Source organism: Onychostoma macrolepis, chromosome 12, assembly GCF_012432095.1.
Source record: "Onychostoma macrolepis isolate SWU-2019 chromosome 12, ASM1243209v1, whole genome shotgun sequence".
NCBI lineage: Eukaryota > Metazoa > Chordata > Actinopteri > Cypriniformes > Cyprinidae > Onychostoma > Onychostoma macrolepis.
In genome coordinates this window covers 9,082,777-9,099,833 of record NC_081166.1, presented here as the reverse complement: position 1 = coordinate 9,099,833, position 17,057 = coordinate 9,082,777, and the positions used below count along the sequence as shown (strand labels likewise).

Here is a 17,057-nt window from a genome sequence, read left to right as displayed (position 1 = left end):
ACTACCCAATTATAACACTAAAAAATATTAACATCAAAAAGTGTCAAATTTGTGAAACTGTATAATGATCTGCTGAATGTTATGTATATATTTTTATATATATTGTCTTCCTATATTATTTCTGTATTCATAATGTCATCCAATGTTGTATTTAATTGTTGAAGTTTATTCTTGTTTATACTTGTAATAAAAAAAACATATAATAAATGCATATTTATAAATATCGCTATTTAAATATGTATCTGCACGGAAAATGGAAAGAAAAATATTTTCTCGGTTTTCTGACAAGAGGAGAGATATCAGTGATATTTATTGAAAAATAATGAAAAATACACTTCAGAAGACATTTTACACTTTAATAGTTTAACATTTGAATAGTTTAACATCTGTACTCACTAATCAGTTTTCTTTTATTTGGAGGCAAATAATTAAACATAATTATAACACATATACAAAATAGGTCAGCCTTATAATAAATATAATTAAATCATCCCCATTTATTGATATAAATTCATAATGATGCTAAATTAAACACATATTTGCCTGAAAAAACATTATTACATTAAATAATGCTTATTAAATCATTAATGTTCATTCCAAAAAGTTCAAAATGTCATGATATTTTTTATAGAAAATTGTATACATCTTTTCTGCATTATCTTTACACCCCTGAAAAACTCTTTGTCTATATTGAATGAATGCATTAACCTTGATCTTACATAAACATTTGTACATCTTTTTTTAAATATAATGATTGCAATATTTCATGGCAGGAGACATATTTGAACTTTAAAGCAAGTCATGGGATATTAGGTGAAGTTTGCATATGTTGGTTGTTTACAGTGGAGTTCCGGACCGGCTGGACAAACTGCTGTAGGAGGGTTTCACCACTTCTTCCATAATCACAGCAATGGTGTGGCACAGCTCTTTTGCCTGGGAGACACGAGAGATCAATATAAGAGCAATCTCGTTAACCAAAAGACCAGCTCTTGAAAATGAGCACATGTATATTGTACTGTATATATCATCTACATACGAACCTGCTTTAGACTGAGGCTGATAGTCCTGGGTTGAGTTTGGCCACTAAAGCTGATCTCAACTGATGGCAGCTTGTCTTTTTTGGGACGGATTGAGCGCAAGGACTGCACATCCTCCATAGACATCGTCAAACATACGTTCTGCAAAGTTTGTGATTGTTTAGTTGTGGTCGGGTAAGGTTAAAACACACAATTAAGATCAAAACATCATGGGAACTGAATTGGAGTGATAGATCATGGATGTCATACCTGTGATTTGGGATCAAGGATTTTGATAAATTCATGGTTGACTGCGACCAGCGAGGGTGAGGGGCAGCTGCGATGACTTACTTTCTGAGCGGTGAATATATCAAATCCAAAGAAAGGCAGCACAGTGACACTTTCTGGAAAGTTGATGAGTTTGTTTATATGGATATAAGGATGTGAAATCAATAAATGAAATGGTTTAACAGCTATCTGGAGACATTAAGCCGATTTGTTCACTCACTGATAAAGCAAGCTTTGGCATCAAGATGGCCGAGGGGGCCTAAGGTAGAAAACTGTGCCCGTATAGTTGCAAGAAGTCTTTCATCACTGGAGTTGAGCTGATCCATCCGGGGAAGGTACTGCTTGACCTCAGCGCTGAAGATGAAAATTGATTACATGTAAAGATGTGTCAGGCTTAAAACAACGATTCGACTGTTAGCTGCAATGAATGAAAATCAAACATTTGAGATATATAAAATTACTTGGAGGGTAGATCAGTCAGTCCAAGTGCAATGTGTTGAAGAGCGGTCAACTCTGCCACCTGCTGGTAGATTGTAGCACTGTTCGTGGCCAGCAACAGCCTCCCTCCCAGATAGTTAGCCACAAGCTGAAAAACATAAGATCCATCATACAGTACATGAAAATGAAAGATATAAAAAATTTAAAAAGTTTGAGGTTGGTGAGATTTTTCAATGAATATGTCTCTTATGTTCACCAAGGCTGCATTTATTTAATCAAAAATACAGCAAAAATAGTAATATTGTGAAATATTGCTACAATTGGAAATAACGTTTTTATTTTAATATATTTAAAAATGTGATTTATTTTTGTGATGGCAAAGCTGAATTTTCAGCAGCCGTTATGCCAGTCTTAAGTGTAATATGCTGATTTGGTGCTCAGGAAACATTTCTCATTAACAATAGCTGCATGAGACAATTAATATTTCCATAGAATTGGAAACTGTGTTTTTTCGTCAGGATTATCTGATGAATAAACTGTTGCATTTCTTTAAAATAATTGTTTTTAAATCTTTTGTAGCATTATACAACAAACTTTATACATTTCATTTCAATGGTAGTGTATACAGTACATTTCAAGATATATATATCTTGGAATCTTGGATATTCATTCATGTAAAACAGGGGTTGTGTTATTACTTTAATATTTCACCTAATAATGAATTCAAAAGTGACTGTTTTTGTACCAGCTGATAGTGGAACTCCAGATAAAGATCATTGCTGAACTGCAAGGGCTGTTTCCAGATTATTCTATGAAAGGAGAGGGAGATGGAGCCATCATCCAGCAGGAAGTCAAAAAGATACTCATCGAAGTGAATTGGTCGTGTCACATCACCTAAAGAGAGGGATTTGTGGAAAAGACAGTATGAAAGAATTGTCTGATATGTGACCCAGTCTTAAGTGTCAATTTTTCGAGATTTCAGCTATTTGAAAATCTGGAATCTGAGGGTGCAAAAAAATCTAAATATTGAGAAAATTGCCTTTAAAGTTGTTCAAATGAAGTTCTTAGCAATGCATATTACTAATCAAAAACGATGTTTTGATATATTTACAGTAGTAAATTTACAAAATATCTTCATGGAATATGATCTTTACTTAATATACTAATGATTTTTGGCATAAAAGAAAAATCGATAATTTTGACCCATACAGTGTATTTTTGGCTATTGCTACAAATATACCCCAGCGACTTAAGACTGGTTTTGTGGTGCAGGGTCACATATGTGAATTTGTGTTCAAGTGTGCACAAGAGTGACTAAGGATATCTTACCGCTCTTCTTAGTGGCATGGATGGAGAATTCCTTCACTTCTGCTGGATTTAAGACGCCCATCTCAGTGCAAAAGTCTTGTACCACCTCAAATGCGACCTACAGAAAAGCATAAAAGCACTACATGTAAACAACACATTATCTGAATAGAATAAAAATAGAAAGAGCGGCCCTCACTTACACTAAAGCTGCGAATCTTGCAGGTAAATTCGTTTCCACCAGGCAGCTTTATGGGCAGCCGACGGGAGTTCCTCCCAGCCTGCAGGGCAAAAAAACAATTTCACATACTTTCATCCGCTCTGTTCAACAAATTTTCTTCTCTCATGTGTCTTCACTTACCAAGATGGCCTCCATCTCTGAATGTGAAGGGATGTGTCTGCGTCCTCCGAAACTGAGTGATCGTCTGAGATTCTTCAAGCACACACTTGCCAGTTCTGTAAACAAATGTTATATTCGCATAACCCAATGCAAACACACAAAAAAGCTATTCTTAATACAATTAGGTCCAAATAACTTTCTAATCATACAGTATAGCAAAATCCACAAGTGGATACTGTACCTTGAAAAGGGTGGTTGGCATCCTGAATGATGGCTTCCAGGTGGTGGGTGCAATATGGCAGGAGAGTGTTGGAACAGGGGAAGAATCCAGTCGCTAGATTGAACAAACGCCAGCCACGGGTACAGCTCTCCCTACAAAATCAGCAAATATGCACATTCAAAAATCTAGGGCTCAACAAAGTTCAAAATGGCAACATTTATTTGAAATAGAAATGTTTTGTAACATTATAAATGTCTTTACAGTCACTTTTTTTTATCAATTTGTGTGTAAATGTGTCCTTCTAAGTATAAAAATAACAACTTACTGACCACAAACTTTTGAATGGCAGTGCACAAGTATTATTTACTCACTTGACTGGGTTTTTTGTGGTCTGCTTGATGACCTGACAGTAGATCTCATCCCTGAGGAACTCCTTCTCTTTTCCCAACTAAACCAAAACAAGTTGTCATGAAACAGATGTATAAATTCGCAATACCTCTCTAAAGATATGCTCTAGATTTGGAGGGATGCTTACCTGCAAAATAGAGTTAACACAGTAGCTCTCTGTCTGATTTTTCTTCATAGGCTGATCCATCATAAACTGCATCAAAACTACAAAGAGACGGCTGTGTCAAATACTTCAAATTGAATGGAATCAGATTGGAATACTTCATTCTGATTGGTCAATCTGTGATCAAATATTTTGCTATAAGGACAACTAAATATAATTACCACTTTCCCAGGCAAACAGTTTTATATATAGCCTTATTCGTTTTTAAGGCTTTTTTATTCCTCATTCTCATTATTTTAGTTATTTTATTATCATTCTCATAAATTTATTTTTTTTAAAACCCTTTCAGGGTGGTAAAACATTTACCACCTTACCAAACTTGTACACATAAAAGACCTCTTTGCTTCTTACTGGGGTTCTGATTTTATTTTACATGACCCACTGACTGTATACATTTTTTGCTGTAGTAATGGGTGAAATAACAGTATCGACACACTATTTTCCTTTTTGATAATGTAAAACTGCTTTGACACAATCTGTATTGTTAAAACCGCTATAATTAAAGGTGACTTGACTTTTTATGTGCATTTGTTCACTTACCCACAAAGTTTTGAGCACCCAGACGATTGAGATCATTGTCTGAGAAAAGGATCAGTGATTCCTGAATAGGATTCTAATAAATGAAAACACAGCATACAAAAACAATCAAACAAACGTATACAATCCCAGCATGCATCGAGAGAGAGACTAAGAGATGCATACGTACTGGAGTGTATTCCACCATCTCATTAAGACTTTTGTCTTTGTTTTGTCTGAAAAAAAGAGAAATAAATCAATGCCAAGTGGCGTTTGTGAAGTATGATGCAAACACCTCTGCTTTCCAGAAGATTTCACCTGCTGACAGCATCTGTGAAGAACTTCCTGGCAAACTCAGTCATGATATACTGTTGATGTTCTGATTCTGATCTCTGAATGGACCCCATGTCAGCACTGTATACACTGTTAGCCACTGAGCGGGCAACAAGAGTGTTGGAGACAAAGCCATTAGCAGGTATGTTGGTCACAGGGCCATTGACAGGCATGTTGGTGACGGGGACATTGGCTGGTACTTTGGGGGAAGAGCCAGTGAGTCTCATACTCTTTTTCCGTTCAAGCTGCCGCTCCATGTTGCTGCTGTGGTAGTCTGGTGGGGCACAAGGCTGAGTGACGTCCACCGGGAAGAGTCCAGAACGGCCCCCACTGGAACCAAACATCCATCCTGCAAAGATTTAAAACAAAAAAAAAACAAGGTTTTAGGTTTTAGGCTGTACTACTTATTTATACAAGTGATATTCGATATAAAACATGCCACACTTTTTTTTTTAAATATCATGCATTAAATGTTCCTACTTCCTAAAAAAAATATGTGTCCAGTGAAATAACAGGCCTAACATCTGTAAACAGCAAAATTAATCTAATCGTATCCTTATTAGTGTATTAACAAATTAGAAAGCCTGTTTTTAAATGGTCAGACATTTTTGCTTAACCAATGGCTTTGGGGATTTTTTTCCAATTTTGAACGTTTTACGATTGTGTCGCTAATTGCATAGAAATTACACATATTCGTTTTTGGTTAAAGTTTAAGGAGATCCAAAGTCTGAAATGGTTTTCTCCTCTTCTCACCGTCCTTGAGGCCGTCCATGTTGAGGATTTTGATGACGTGGCCTCTGTGAATGCTCAGTAAGCTCCTGTCATCTGTCACATAGCTCTTCACAGCAATCACATAGTCTGAGTTCTGCAAATGGAGGTAAAATGCACATTTATCATTGTTTTTGCAAATTTTGAAATGAAAACTTTGCACAATAATAGTTAATGTCATGGTTAAAGTCAACATGAAACCACAACCCATTTTACTTGTAATATAGCGAAAGAAACAGGATATTAAATTTGAAAAAAAAAAAATAGGCAATAGGATTGTGAAAATAAGGTTTTGCATATCAGGATGGAGGTGGTTGAAGAGGCTGAGCAATTTCTATTTTTTGACTTTTTTCCTACAAATAAAATGTACTGCATTAACCATTTCGTTATACGACCATGAAAGTAAATAGGGTCAGGTATGTTCACTTTAAATGAAAACTTCATGTGTTAAGGTTAGTATCACGGCACCGTAATCAGCTCCATGAGGAAGAGATGAATCACAGCAGTGATCTGTGGTGCCTGTTGAGTGTGAAGTTCCAACTCCTCATTACTCAAAGAGATCACGACTTTATCAGCCCCTTTTTGCTGTACTGACAACATCTGTGAAAAACTGAACAGTATAAACATATGGTTATATAAACTGCAACACTATAGAATATTATATACTACTGTTCAATTGTTGGGGTCAATACATTTTTTAAAGAAAACAATACTTTTAATCAGCAAGGAATAGATCTTGACAGTAAAGACATTTGTAATGTTACAAAAGAATTCTGTATCAAATAAATGTTGTTCTTTTGAATTTTACATTTATCAAAGAATCCTGAAAAAAGTTTGTCACGGTTTCCAAACAAATATTAACCCACACAGCTATTTTCAACTTTGATTCCTTAAAGCTCCAAATCAGCGTGCTATTTTCTGAAGGATCAGGTGATTAATGGCTACTAAAAATTCAGCTTTGCCATTACAGGAATAAATTAATTTTGTAAATGTATTAAAACAAAAAACAAGGTTTTAGGTTTTAGGCTGTACTACTTATTTATACAAGTGATATTCGATATAAAACATGCCACACTTTTTTTAAATATCATGCATTAAATGTTCCTACTTCCTAAAAAATATGTGTCCAGTGAAATAACAGGCCTAACATCTGTAAACAGCAAAATTAATCTAATCGTATCCTTATTAGTGTATTAACAAATTAGAAAGCCTGTTTTTAAATGGTCAGACATTTTTGCTTAACCAATGGCTTTGGGGATTTTTTTCCAATTTTGAACGTTTTACGATTGTGTCGCTAATTGCATAGAAATTACACATATTCGTTTTTGGTTAAAGTTTAAGGAGATCCAAAGTCTGAAATGGTTTTCTCCTCTTCTCACCGTCCTTGAGGCCGTCCATGTTGAGGATTTTGATGACGTGGCCTCTGTGAATGCTCAGTAAGCTCCTGTCATCTGTCACATAGCTCTTCACAGCAATCACATAGTCTGAGTTCTGCAAATGGAGGTAAAATGCACATTTATCATTGTTTTTGCAAATTTTGAAATGAAAACTTTGCACAATAATAGTTAATGTCATGGTTAAAGTCAACATGAAACCACAACCCATTTTACTTGTAATATAGCGAAAGAAACAGGATATTAAATTTGAAAAAAAAATAGGCAATAGGATTGTGAAAATAAGGTTTTGCATATCAGGATGGAGGTGGTTGAAGAGGCTGAGCAATTTCTATTTTTGACTTTTTCCTACAAATAAAATGTACTGCATTAACCATTTCGTTATACGACCATGAAAGTAAATAGGGTCAGGTATGTTCACTTTAAATGAAAACTTCATGTGTTAAGGTTAGTATCACGGCACCGTAATCAGCTCCATGAGGAAGAGATGAATCACAGCAGTGATCTGTGGTGCCTGTTGAGTGTGAAGTTCCAACTCCTCATTACTCAAAGAGATCACGACTTTATCAGCCCCTTTTGCTGTACTGACAACATCTGTGAAAAACTGAACAGTATAAACATATGGTTATATAAACTGCAACACTATAGAATATTATATACTACTGTTCAATTGTTGGGGGTCAATACATTTTTTTTTAAAGAAAACAATACTTTTAATCAGCAAGGAATAGATCTTGACAGTAAAGACATTTGTAATGTTACAAAAGAATTCTGTATCAAATAAATGTTGTTCTTTTGAATTTTACATTTATCAAAGAATCCTGAAAAAAAGTTTGTCACGGTTTCCAAACAAATATTAACCCACACAGCTATTTTCAACTTTGATTCCTTAAAGCTCCAAATCAGCGTGCTATTTTCTGAAGGATCAGGTGATTAATGGCTACTAAAAATTCAGCTTTGCCATTACAGGAATAAATTAATTTTGTAAATGTATTAAAACAAAAAAAACAATTCTTTTAAATTGTAACAATATTGTTTTTACATTTTTCACTTACAGACCCCAAACTTTTGAACAATAGGGTAAAACAATTTTTTTAAAGTATGCTTTAGCCGGTTTAACACAACATTTCTATCCTGTCAGATGTTCTGTACCTGTAGCTGTGGAGTAGTCTGAGGTGTTTAGGATTTATGCCTGAAGCTCTGGCCACTTTCAGCAGTCTGATTCCTCTATGTGACACTCCCAGAATCTGAGCATCTCCTCCATTCCCCACCTGTTGAAGCACACATACAAAAACATTTCAGAGTGCTTAACAAATTTCTGTATGCATATTTATGCGCATTATGTAAGAAAAGCCAAGAATTTCACCTTCACCTTAAAGAGACGTGCAAAGTAATTGGACCAGTTGTCTCTTGCTGCCATGACAATTCTTTTCTTCAGGGTGTCATCTAGTGAATTGATACGGGTTCCGATATGGAAGCTTGCTGGTAAGAGAAAAACACAGCAACTAGCTGAATTGTCCATAATCATTTATCTGAATTATTATTAGACTGGTACATGGTTACAGATTATTAAAAAACAGCATCTGTCATACCCAAAAGATCTTTCATTTTACGCCTTTCTTCACGTGAAATCCTCAGACAAGAATCCGAGTAAGTGTCTCGCATGATCTGCAGTTCATAAAGCAGTAGATAATGTGGCCCAGAATTTGATGTATACAAACTAATATAAAATATATTCATTTTGAAACTTTGCATTGTATAATACTATGTTTGCTACTGACCTGCTCACAGAGTAAATTAAGAATGTATGGGTGGTTGAATTTTTCCCTGGGATAAAAGAGCTGCGCACAAGAAAACACAAATACATTGAGTATACTTAAGTTAGCCAGAAGCAGCCGTGATAACCTTTGTAGGAGTCATGCAAAGTCACATAAAACTATCTTGACTTAGTTACCTCCTTGCGCAGGAAGAATTTGCCAGGCATACTGGGGTAGGAAAAGTAAACGCTGGCAGAGAATCTGTGCAGTTGGGAGTGAACACTCTCCTCCTCAACCATCTCGTTGAACTGATCTTTAGGAACACATAAAGGATGAGAAATTATAGATTACCTTAATATTTGAATTTTAGAGATTAAAATCTTCACAGCTTTCTTCAAATTTGCATACGTATATCTATAACTTTCAAATTATATGCATACCCCTGTGTTACAAATTAAAGCTTTTATGATCCATCTATCCAAATATCCCCAAGACAACACATTTTCTTAAAAAAACAAACAAACAAACAATAATTTTGCAGTTTTTCTATTAGACAGAATGAAAACAATTGAAGAAATATTTTAATGTTTTTTTTTTCATTATTTCTTAATTGTTATGCATATCTTATTTATACGACGGCGTTTTAGTGCCACCTTAATAAATAAAAAAAAAATCTAAGATTACGAGAATAAAGTCGAAACTACGAGAATAAAGTCGAAATGTTACGAGAATAAAGTCGAAATACTTCGAGAATAAAGTCGAAATGTTACGAGAATAAAGTCGAAATATTACGAGAATAAAGTCGAAATACTTCGAGAATAAAGTCGAAATGTTACGAGAATAAAGTCGAAATACTTCGAGAATAAAGTCGAAATGTTACGAGAATAAAGTCGAAATGTTACGAGAATAAAGTCGAAATACTTCCGAGAATAAAGTCGAAATGTTACGAGAATAAAGTCGAAATATTACGAGAATAAAGTCGAAATACTTCGAGAATAAAGTCGAAATGTTTCGAGAATAAAGTCGAAATGTTTCGAGAATAAAGTCGAAATGTTTCGGTCATTTAAATCGTAGAAATTAAAGTTATAATATTTTGAGAGTATAGCCTATATCGCGCATGCAAATGGCCCGCATTGAGAGCACCGGGAGAAGTTGCAGGCCACAGGAATTGATTTGAATATTGTTGTGTCCGAGCGGCCGCATCATCTTACTGGGATGTCAATTTTAACGACTCGCGGAAACAGCTTAATATCAAGAATATGATATTTATTAACAGACTGAACAGGAACAACTGTTTATCTTAACATCAGCTCTAGCTCTCTTATTTAACCCTTTTTTAATACACTACAAATATAGCTATGTGGGATTATTAGCAGAAATCATACCATGTGTCATACTCAAGGACAGTATGCTTGAAATAATATTTAATGCATTCCATTGCATTCATTATTTGTAGTGCCGCCACAAAATAGCAATAGCTTAAGCTTTTAGTGCTTTTAATATAAAACAAAGTCTCAGCTTTCAAAATCAGTTTTATAACGAAACACAAATTATGTGTCTTACAATAATGTGATTTTCAAGCTCTTTAATGTGGTGTGACAGATCGCTGTATTTATGTGAATAAATTCATTAAATTATTGTGAAAATTCCACCTGCTCCTCAAAAACATCCCAAACTTTCATTCCTCACATGTAGCCTGTTTAATTAAACAGCAATAAAACGTTCTAAAGGTTGAAGTGGACTCAAATTTGTTAACATATGTTATATTGTTGTCTTTTCTGCTGTAAACGTTAAGTGACTATTCACAAACTGTTTTATTCATGCTATACTGCAATGACATAATATTTAACGTCTTCCATTCATTATATGATACCAGTAATCACAACAATTTTGTGCTTTATTGCTTTTACACACAGCTCAGCTTTCAAATTATGCCAGTTTTATAACGAAATACAAATTATAAATGTTTTTGCTCTTTATTTCAAGTTTATAGCAAGATATAAATTGAAGGAACATCATAAGGCATAAAAAAAAGTTTAGCCTAATTTATAATGAAAATGTCTCGTCGTTTGTTATTGTAATCTGAAAGATGATTGACTCACATGCCGCTTGACAAGCACATTATTGCAATATAGCCTACATATTGTTTGTATTTCGCTATAAAACTGACAGATTTTGAAAACTGAGATTTGGAATATCTCCCGGTGCTTCCAATCCGGGCTATTTGCATGAGCAAAAGGCTAGAATAGCCTATCTCAAAATATTATAACTATATAATCTTTATTCTCAAAACATTTCGACTTTAATCTCGTAATATTTCGACTTTATTCTCGTAATATTTCGACTTTATTCTCGTAATATTTCGACTTTATTCTCGTAGTGTTTCGACTTTATTCTCGTAATATTTCGACTTTATTCTCGTAGTGTTTCGACTTTATTCTCGTAATGTTTCGACTTTATTCTCGAAATATTACGACTTTAATCTCGTAATCTTAGATTTTTTTTATTTATTAAGGTGGCACTAAAACGCCGTCGTATATTTAAAACATAAAAACAGATCAAATACAATTGAAAAAAAAACAGTTAAATTTCAATTGCTGAAAGGAAAAATGAGTGAATAAGTTAATAAATAATAAATTACTTGTTTTCAATATCTAGAATATTTTGACTACAGGAAGGAAAACAAAACACTTTAATTATTTCTTATTCATTTTTTTTAAATTTCTTAATAAATTGCCAGTTTTCAACACCTGGAATATTTTGATTAGAGAAAGCGAATCAATTTTTCATTTTAATGCATAGTACCCGGGCACTCAACATCCGCTCAAACCTAAAAAGTAGTGAATTATTTAATTTTACCTCATGTTAAGTTAATTGTGCTAATTATGATTAAAGAAAATTAAATAATATGATTTCAGTCATACTTGACGTACCATTTGTACTGCATGTATGTTAGAAATGACCCCTATATATAGGATATGAATCACTTACTAAGTACAGGAGGAGGCATTGGTGGTGGGTCGGGGATGTTGGGAGGTGGAGAAGGGATGGGCTCACGAGCTCGAGGCAGAGCATGCGAACGCTGCGAGCCGAAGAGGTCAGCTAATGAACGCTGCTTCTGCCTCATATCATTAGAGATTTCACGAGGGCCACGGGACTCAGGCGGCTGAGGGGGTGAAGGAGGCTTCTGTTCCCACTGTTTCTGCAGCACAAATAATACAAAAAAAAAAAAGTTTCATGGTCAGCTTCTGCATCCTTGTCTTTGAGCTCAAAACATCTAAAACACTAGATTATGGCATGTCACTCTGGTCGGTATCATCTACCTTCTGGTCAGAGACAGGTCCCTGACCTTTGAGAATGGCCAGTGCCTCTTCTTTGGGGTCGTTTTTCTTTACAAAGTGCTTGGCCGGAACCCTGTGAAGATCAAAGTCCACATTATTCCCTGTCTTACAGTCTGGAATGTGAAAAGGTCAGAGCAGAGAGCATCATAATGTTATGCAAGTTTTCAGTAACAGCAGAGGCTGCATTAAGTTCGTGTGAATCACAGTTAGCAACCCATTTTACTTCCGTAGTGCACACATTCAGAGTGACACAGGAAACGTCACGAGAAAATAAAAAAGATCAGGACTTGATTTTATCCATTGGGAATTCATTGGATCATGAAAAGTGGTCTCTAGGTGGAGCAAGCTATTGCTTTACAATAATTCAGCTCAATTCTTGGCCCACCTGACAGGCTGGAAGGCTTTAGGTTCTGGAGAGGGCCGGCTCTGGTACCGCTTGATGATCTCTCTAATGTTACTAGTAGGTTCTGCTTTAGGAGATGTGGGTTCTGGAGATTCTGGTTCATGTGTTTGGATGTTAGGAGGTTCTGGGAGTGGTTTCACTGTGTGAAGAATGGTTTATAAACTTCAAAACACATTATAATCTTAAATAAGACTAAAGAAGACATTAGAATGTCTTAAGACCACAATGAACCACAAAAACTTAGCCCTAGGTGTTGTGACAAACGTCTTACCTTCAGTCTGTACTGGTGGAGGTGATTTGGGTTGGGCCACTTCTGGTGGAGTGGCATATATCAGTGGCTTAGCAACCTTTGGCGCAGACTTTGGGCGTGCTTCTGATGTTCCTGAGATGCATAAAGATAGTGAATATCTTATCTTTTATGCCGTTTTATTTTAGCCATTTTAAGGATTCTGATTTGACGGTGTCCACTCACCGATCTTTTGAAAAAAATTCCTCTTCTCCTGAAAGGACCCTTGATCTTCTGGGGTCCTGAGATCCACCACTGCCTCAGGCTGTGCCTTAAAGAACAAAATAAGTCATTGCAAAAATCTGAAGCGTAAACATACAGTTTACAGCACTGATCAGTTCCTGTACCTCTGGACTGCGGGGCTTAGGAAGGGCCCCTGGGGCTTTTTTGGGGGCCTGAGGAACGGTTCTTTCTTCCTGGGGACGGCTTCGGGGTTTGGGTGAGGGTGAGCGTGAAGGTGAACGTGCACGTGGAGGTGAGCGCCGCCGCTGACGTGGTGACTGCCTCTTTGACTCTTTCTCACGTTTTCGCATCTCTTCCTGCTGCTGCTTCTGGGACAGTGTCATCGCCTGCATTGTCATCTGCTGAGCCTACAGGGAAAAATAGATTTATCTGTCTTCTTTACGTTGAATGAACTCAAGTGACAAATGTAAGAACATAATAATGTTATACCAGAAGCGTTACTCACCAGAAGCAGAGCCTGTTGATTGATAAAGGCCTGCTGCTGAGCAGCCATTTGCTGTGAGTTGACAGCCGGTGTTGCAGCAGGCATGGCTTGTGGCATGGCGGTTGGCATCATCATAGCTACGTCCAAAACAAGCAGTCGGAAGAGGGTAAGCATTTAACAGTTTATGCTATCAGAGAAGCACAACATCAGCAGGATGCTTACGTTGCATGGGTTGCATCATGGGCATAGTAGGCATCATGTTTGGCATCATTGGTGTGGCACCATAGCCAGCCATGGCAGGATTCATTGGCATTCCTAAATGATAAGGGGAGTAAACAGTCCAGTTACAAAATACATTCTAATGTCAGGTCCAAAATAATTATCAGGTCTTATTTTAAATATTAAAATTAAATTAAAAAAATTAAACTAAATAAAACAATAATTAGTATTAAAATGACTGGATGTTAAAATTAAAATAAATTACATTAAATAAAAATGTAAACTAAATAAAAAATAATTTGTAAATATTATATATATATATATATATATATATATATATATATATTCATTCATATGTTTATTTTTCATTTAAATTGTTGTACTAAAACTGCCATTGTATACTATGAGCATTGTTGGCTCTATAAAAAATTGTTTGTGATGTTTTGTAAATTGCTTCTAAATGGATAAATGAATAAATATAAATAAATATTGTGAATAAAGTGTTTAAATTCAGCAATCTTATTTGTTACCATCAAACTGTATCATTTTTATCAGCATTATATTGGCTTCACTGCTCTCTAAATATCTGGATCACCATCGATCAATCACTACACATTAATTAAACAGACACAAACTGTACCTGCTCCGGTGTACATGCTGGGCATCATACCTCCGCCTCCTCTCATTCTACGATTCAGCATGGCCATCCGTTCAAAGTCCTACCAATAAAATACAAAGAAAAATGCAGATAGTAAGACCTCAGGCCAGCTCTCAGAGATAAAAGGCAATACAAGCAGATCTCAGAGTTAATAAGTGCCAAAGCTATGTAATCTTTGCTGGCTTAATAAATGTTAACAATATATCTGTGCAGCCTAGTGATAAGCACATGTGCTCTGACATGTTGAGCTGTGCTGCTCTTGCAGGTGACATGAGTTTGAGTCATGACTTGTGTTCCATCTCTATAAATGTAAAACAATATATTAAAAAATATATATAAATATCAAAAAATCTACAGTGGCATTTATTTTATTTTATTTATTTCATTTATAATTCACTAAAAATCAACAGATATATTGCTTAGTTACTATAAAATAATGACTTTATTATTAATGGTGAATTTAAAGTAGCTGCCAGTTTGACTATAAACTGTACAATAATGTTTATATATTTGAACTGGATGATACTGACCGGAGGACCCTGATCAAACACAGGATCAAAGAGGTCATCAACGTAAGCATCCATCTGTCGACCTCGAGATCCTGAAAGAAAGAATTTTTCAGGAGTGTCCTTTATAAAGTCAGAGTGAAACCATCATTTTATTTGCTCTAAAGGGTGCGTCTGATCCCAACCCTCATACTGTAGCTTTCATTCACTTTGATTTCTTTCATCGTCCCTCTGCAAAGCTATGCAACAGAACATGACTCAGAATTTACTGTCTGTTTCCTAGTAATGGTTGGACACTCACCCTGGGATGTGGAAGAGGGCTCATAGGTGTCCCATGGGGATGCTTCAAAGGAGGGGAAACCAGGGGCTTGCATAGAGGGAGCAGGTGGTATAAAGTCATCCAGGTCGGTGGTTGCCATACTGAAAAAAAAAGACATAATGGACTAAAAACAAAGGAATTAAGCAGTAATTTCACAGTTTCCTTTTGAATGAACTGTCAGCACTGAGCTCTATAGAGGCGTACCTGTTCCCTGTGTTGCTAAAGAGGTAATCGGTTTGAGCGGGTGGGTGACCCAGGGACACATCAGCCTCAACTCCGGCCAAGAGATCCATTACAAAATCACAGCCAGCCAGGTCGGTCCAGCCCTCCCCAGCCAGCAGAGACACAGACCAGCCCCGTGTAGCTTCTTTCAGACCCCTGAGAGAGAAAAAAAAAGACATTAAGAAGTATTGGTGAATCTCACATAAATAACTAAATAAGCTAAACAACTAAATGAATTACATATTAAATAATTCTGTTGTATATAGTGCAATTTTAATAAAATAATAATAAAATAAATTATTTAAATGTATAATAGTTCAATTAATTTAAATGACAATTTACCAAATAAATTAATATATATATATATTTATATTATTTATAAAATAAAATTTTATAGTAATTATTAAATGTATAATTTCTATAGTTTATAATTAACTTAATTCTATAATTTAATTAACTTAATGATATAAAATATTAAACAATCTAACTAACCCCAAACTTTTGAACAGTAGTGTACATTCAAATGTCAACATAATCAGCTACTGATTAATTTTAAAAGTCAAGGAATGCCTTTCAGCATCTTGATTTTAGGTTCACATACAGTTTCACATGGTGAAAAATATATATAATTGTATATATATATATATATATATATATATATATATATATATGAAATAAATAAATAAATAATAATAAAATGATTTAATATATAATCATTTCATTTAAATAGTATAGAATAATTATTTTTCCTTTTTTCTTTAGATTTTGGGGTCAAATGTGTCACTAAATAACTTTTATTAATGCTATTTTAAATGAATAAATACATACACATACACACATACATCAGTTTTCATGAACATAATTATTTTCATGTTAAAAATATTTGGGGATAAATATAGCCCAAGATTCATGTGTAAGATTCATCCAAAAAATCAGACCTATTTATCTATTAGCTACCTGTAGCTAAGAAGCCAAGAGGCCAATTGTTCTCCTGTGGTCCAAGACTCCACCTCCACAGTTAACCTTTCCTCTGAAAAATAAAAACAGTGAACATCAAATAAACACCATACTTTAATAATACATTTATACTCCAACATATTAATAATAATTTGTTCTCTTGGAATGAACAGTGAAACTGGGAATCCAAAATTTTGCTGATAACTATTCAGTTTTCTTAGAAAACTACAGCCCTCACCATTGAAAGTGTTAACCTCCACCACCATCTTTCCTTTTCTCTGATTGGCCGTCCACTCGAGTTGACTCGGAGGGTGTTGTCTGCAGGCAGGAGAGGGGAGCTGGAGGGATGTGAGGAGCTTGTGCTGGCACAGAGAGCGAAACTCCCCTGGACCTCGGTCGGACACGTACCTAACAATCATAATACATATTACTTTTAATTCTGAAGATAACCAATAGCTGTACAGAAACACTATTGATCAATATGAAATTTGACAATCTGTATAGTTTAGTTAGGAAATTGAAAATTTAATAAT

The 17,057-nt window shown here is 35.1% G+C and overlaps 1 protein-coding gene across 1 annotated transcript in view; it reads right to left on the bottom strand.

Moving 5' to 3' along the window:
* Positions 1-342: 342 nt before the first annotated feature.
* myo15b (myosin XVB) overlaps positions 343-17,057 on the bottom strand; it is a 32,430-nt gene continuing 15,715 nt past the window's right edge. Inside the window, 36 exon segments of the mRNA XM_058794532.1 lie at positions 343-933; positions 1,041-1,178; positions 1,287-1,420; positions 1,525-1,658; positions 1,766-1,890; positions 2,488-2,636; positions 3,072-3,168; positions 3,251-3,328; positions 3,409-3,503; positions 3,629-3,759; positions 3,979-4,055; positions 4,143-4,219; positions 4,719-4,791; positions 4,885-4,923; positions 4,979-5,376; positions 5,781-5,892; positions 6,264-6,405; positions 8,342-8,460; positions 8,556-8,671; positions 8,782-8,857; positions 8,971-9,030; positions 9,144-9,259; positions 11,938-12,148; positions 12,270-12,360; positions 12,673-12,829; positions 12,962-13,072; positions 13,163-13,247; positions 13,324-13,566; positions 13,665-13,780; positions 13,866-13,958; positions 14,503-14,581; positions 15,051-15,121; positions 15,328-15,446; positions 15,550-15,723; positions 16,525-16,597; positions 16,763-16,932. Of these exon segments, the coding sequence (XP_058650515.1) occupies positions 838-933; positions 1,041-1,178; positions 1,287-1,420; positions 1,525-1,658; positions 1,766-1,890; positions 2,488-2,636; positions 3,072-3,168; positions 3,251-3,328; positions 3,409-3,503; positions 3,629-3,759; positions 3,979-4,055; positions 4,143-4,219; positions 4,719-4,791; positions 4,885-4,923; positions 4,979-5,376; positions 5,781-5,892; positions 6,264-6,405; positions 8,342-8,460; positions 8,556-8,671; positions 8,782-8,857; positions 8,971-9,030; positions 9,144-9,259; positions 11,938-12,148; positions 12,270-12,360; positions 12,673-12,829; positions 12,962-13,072; positions 13,163-13,247; positions 13,324-13,566; positions 13,665-13,780; positions 13,866-13,958; positions 14,503-14,581; positions 15,051-15,121; positions 15,328-15,446; positions 15,550-15,723; positions 16,525-16,597; positions 16,763-16,932 (4,375 nt within the window). The 3' untranslated portion in view covers positions 343-837.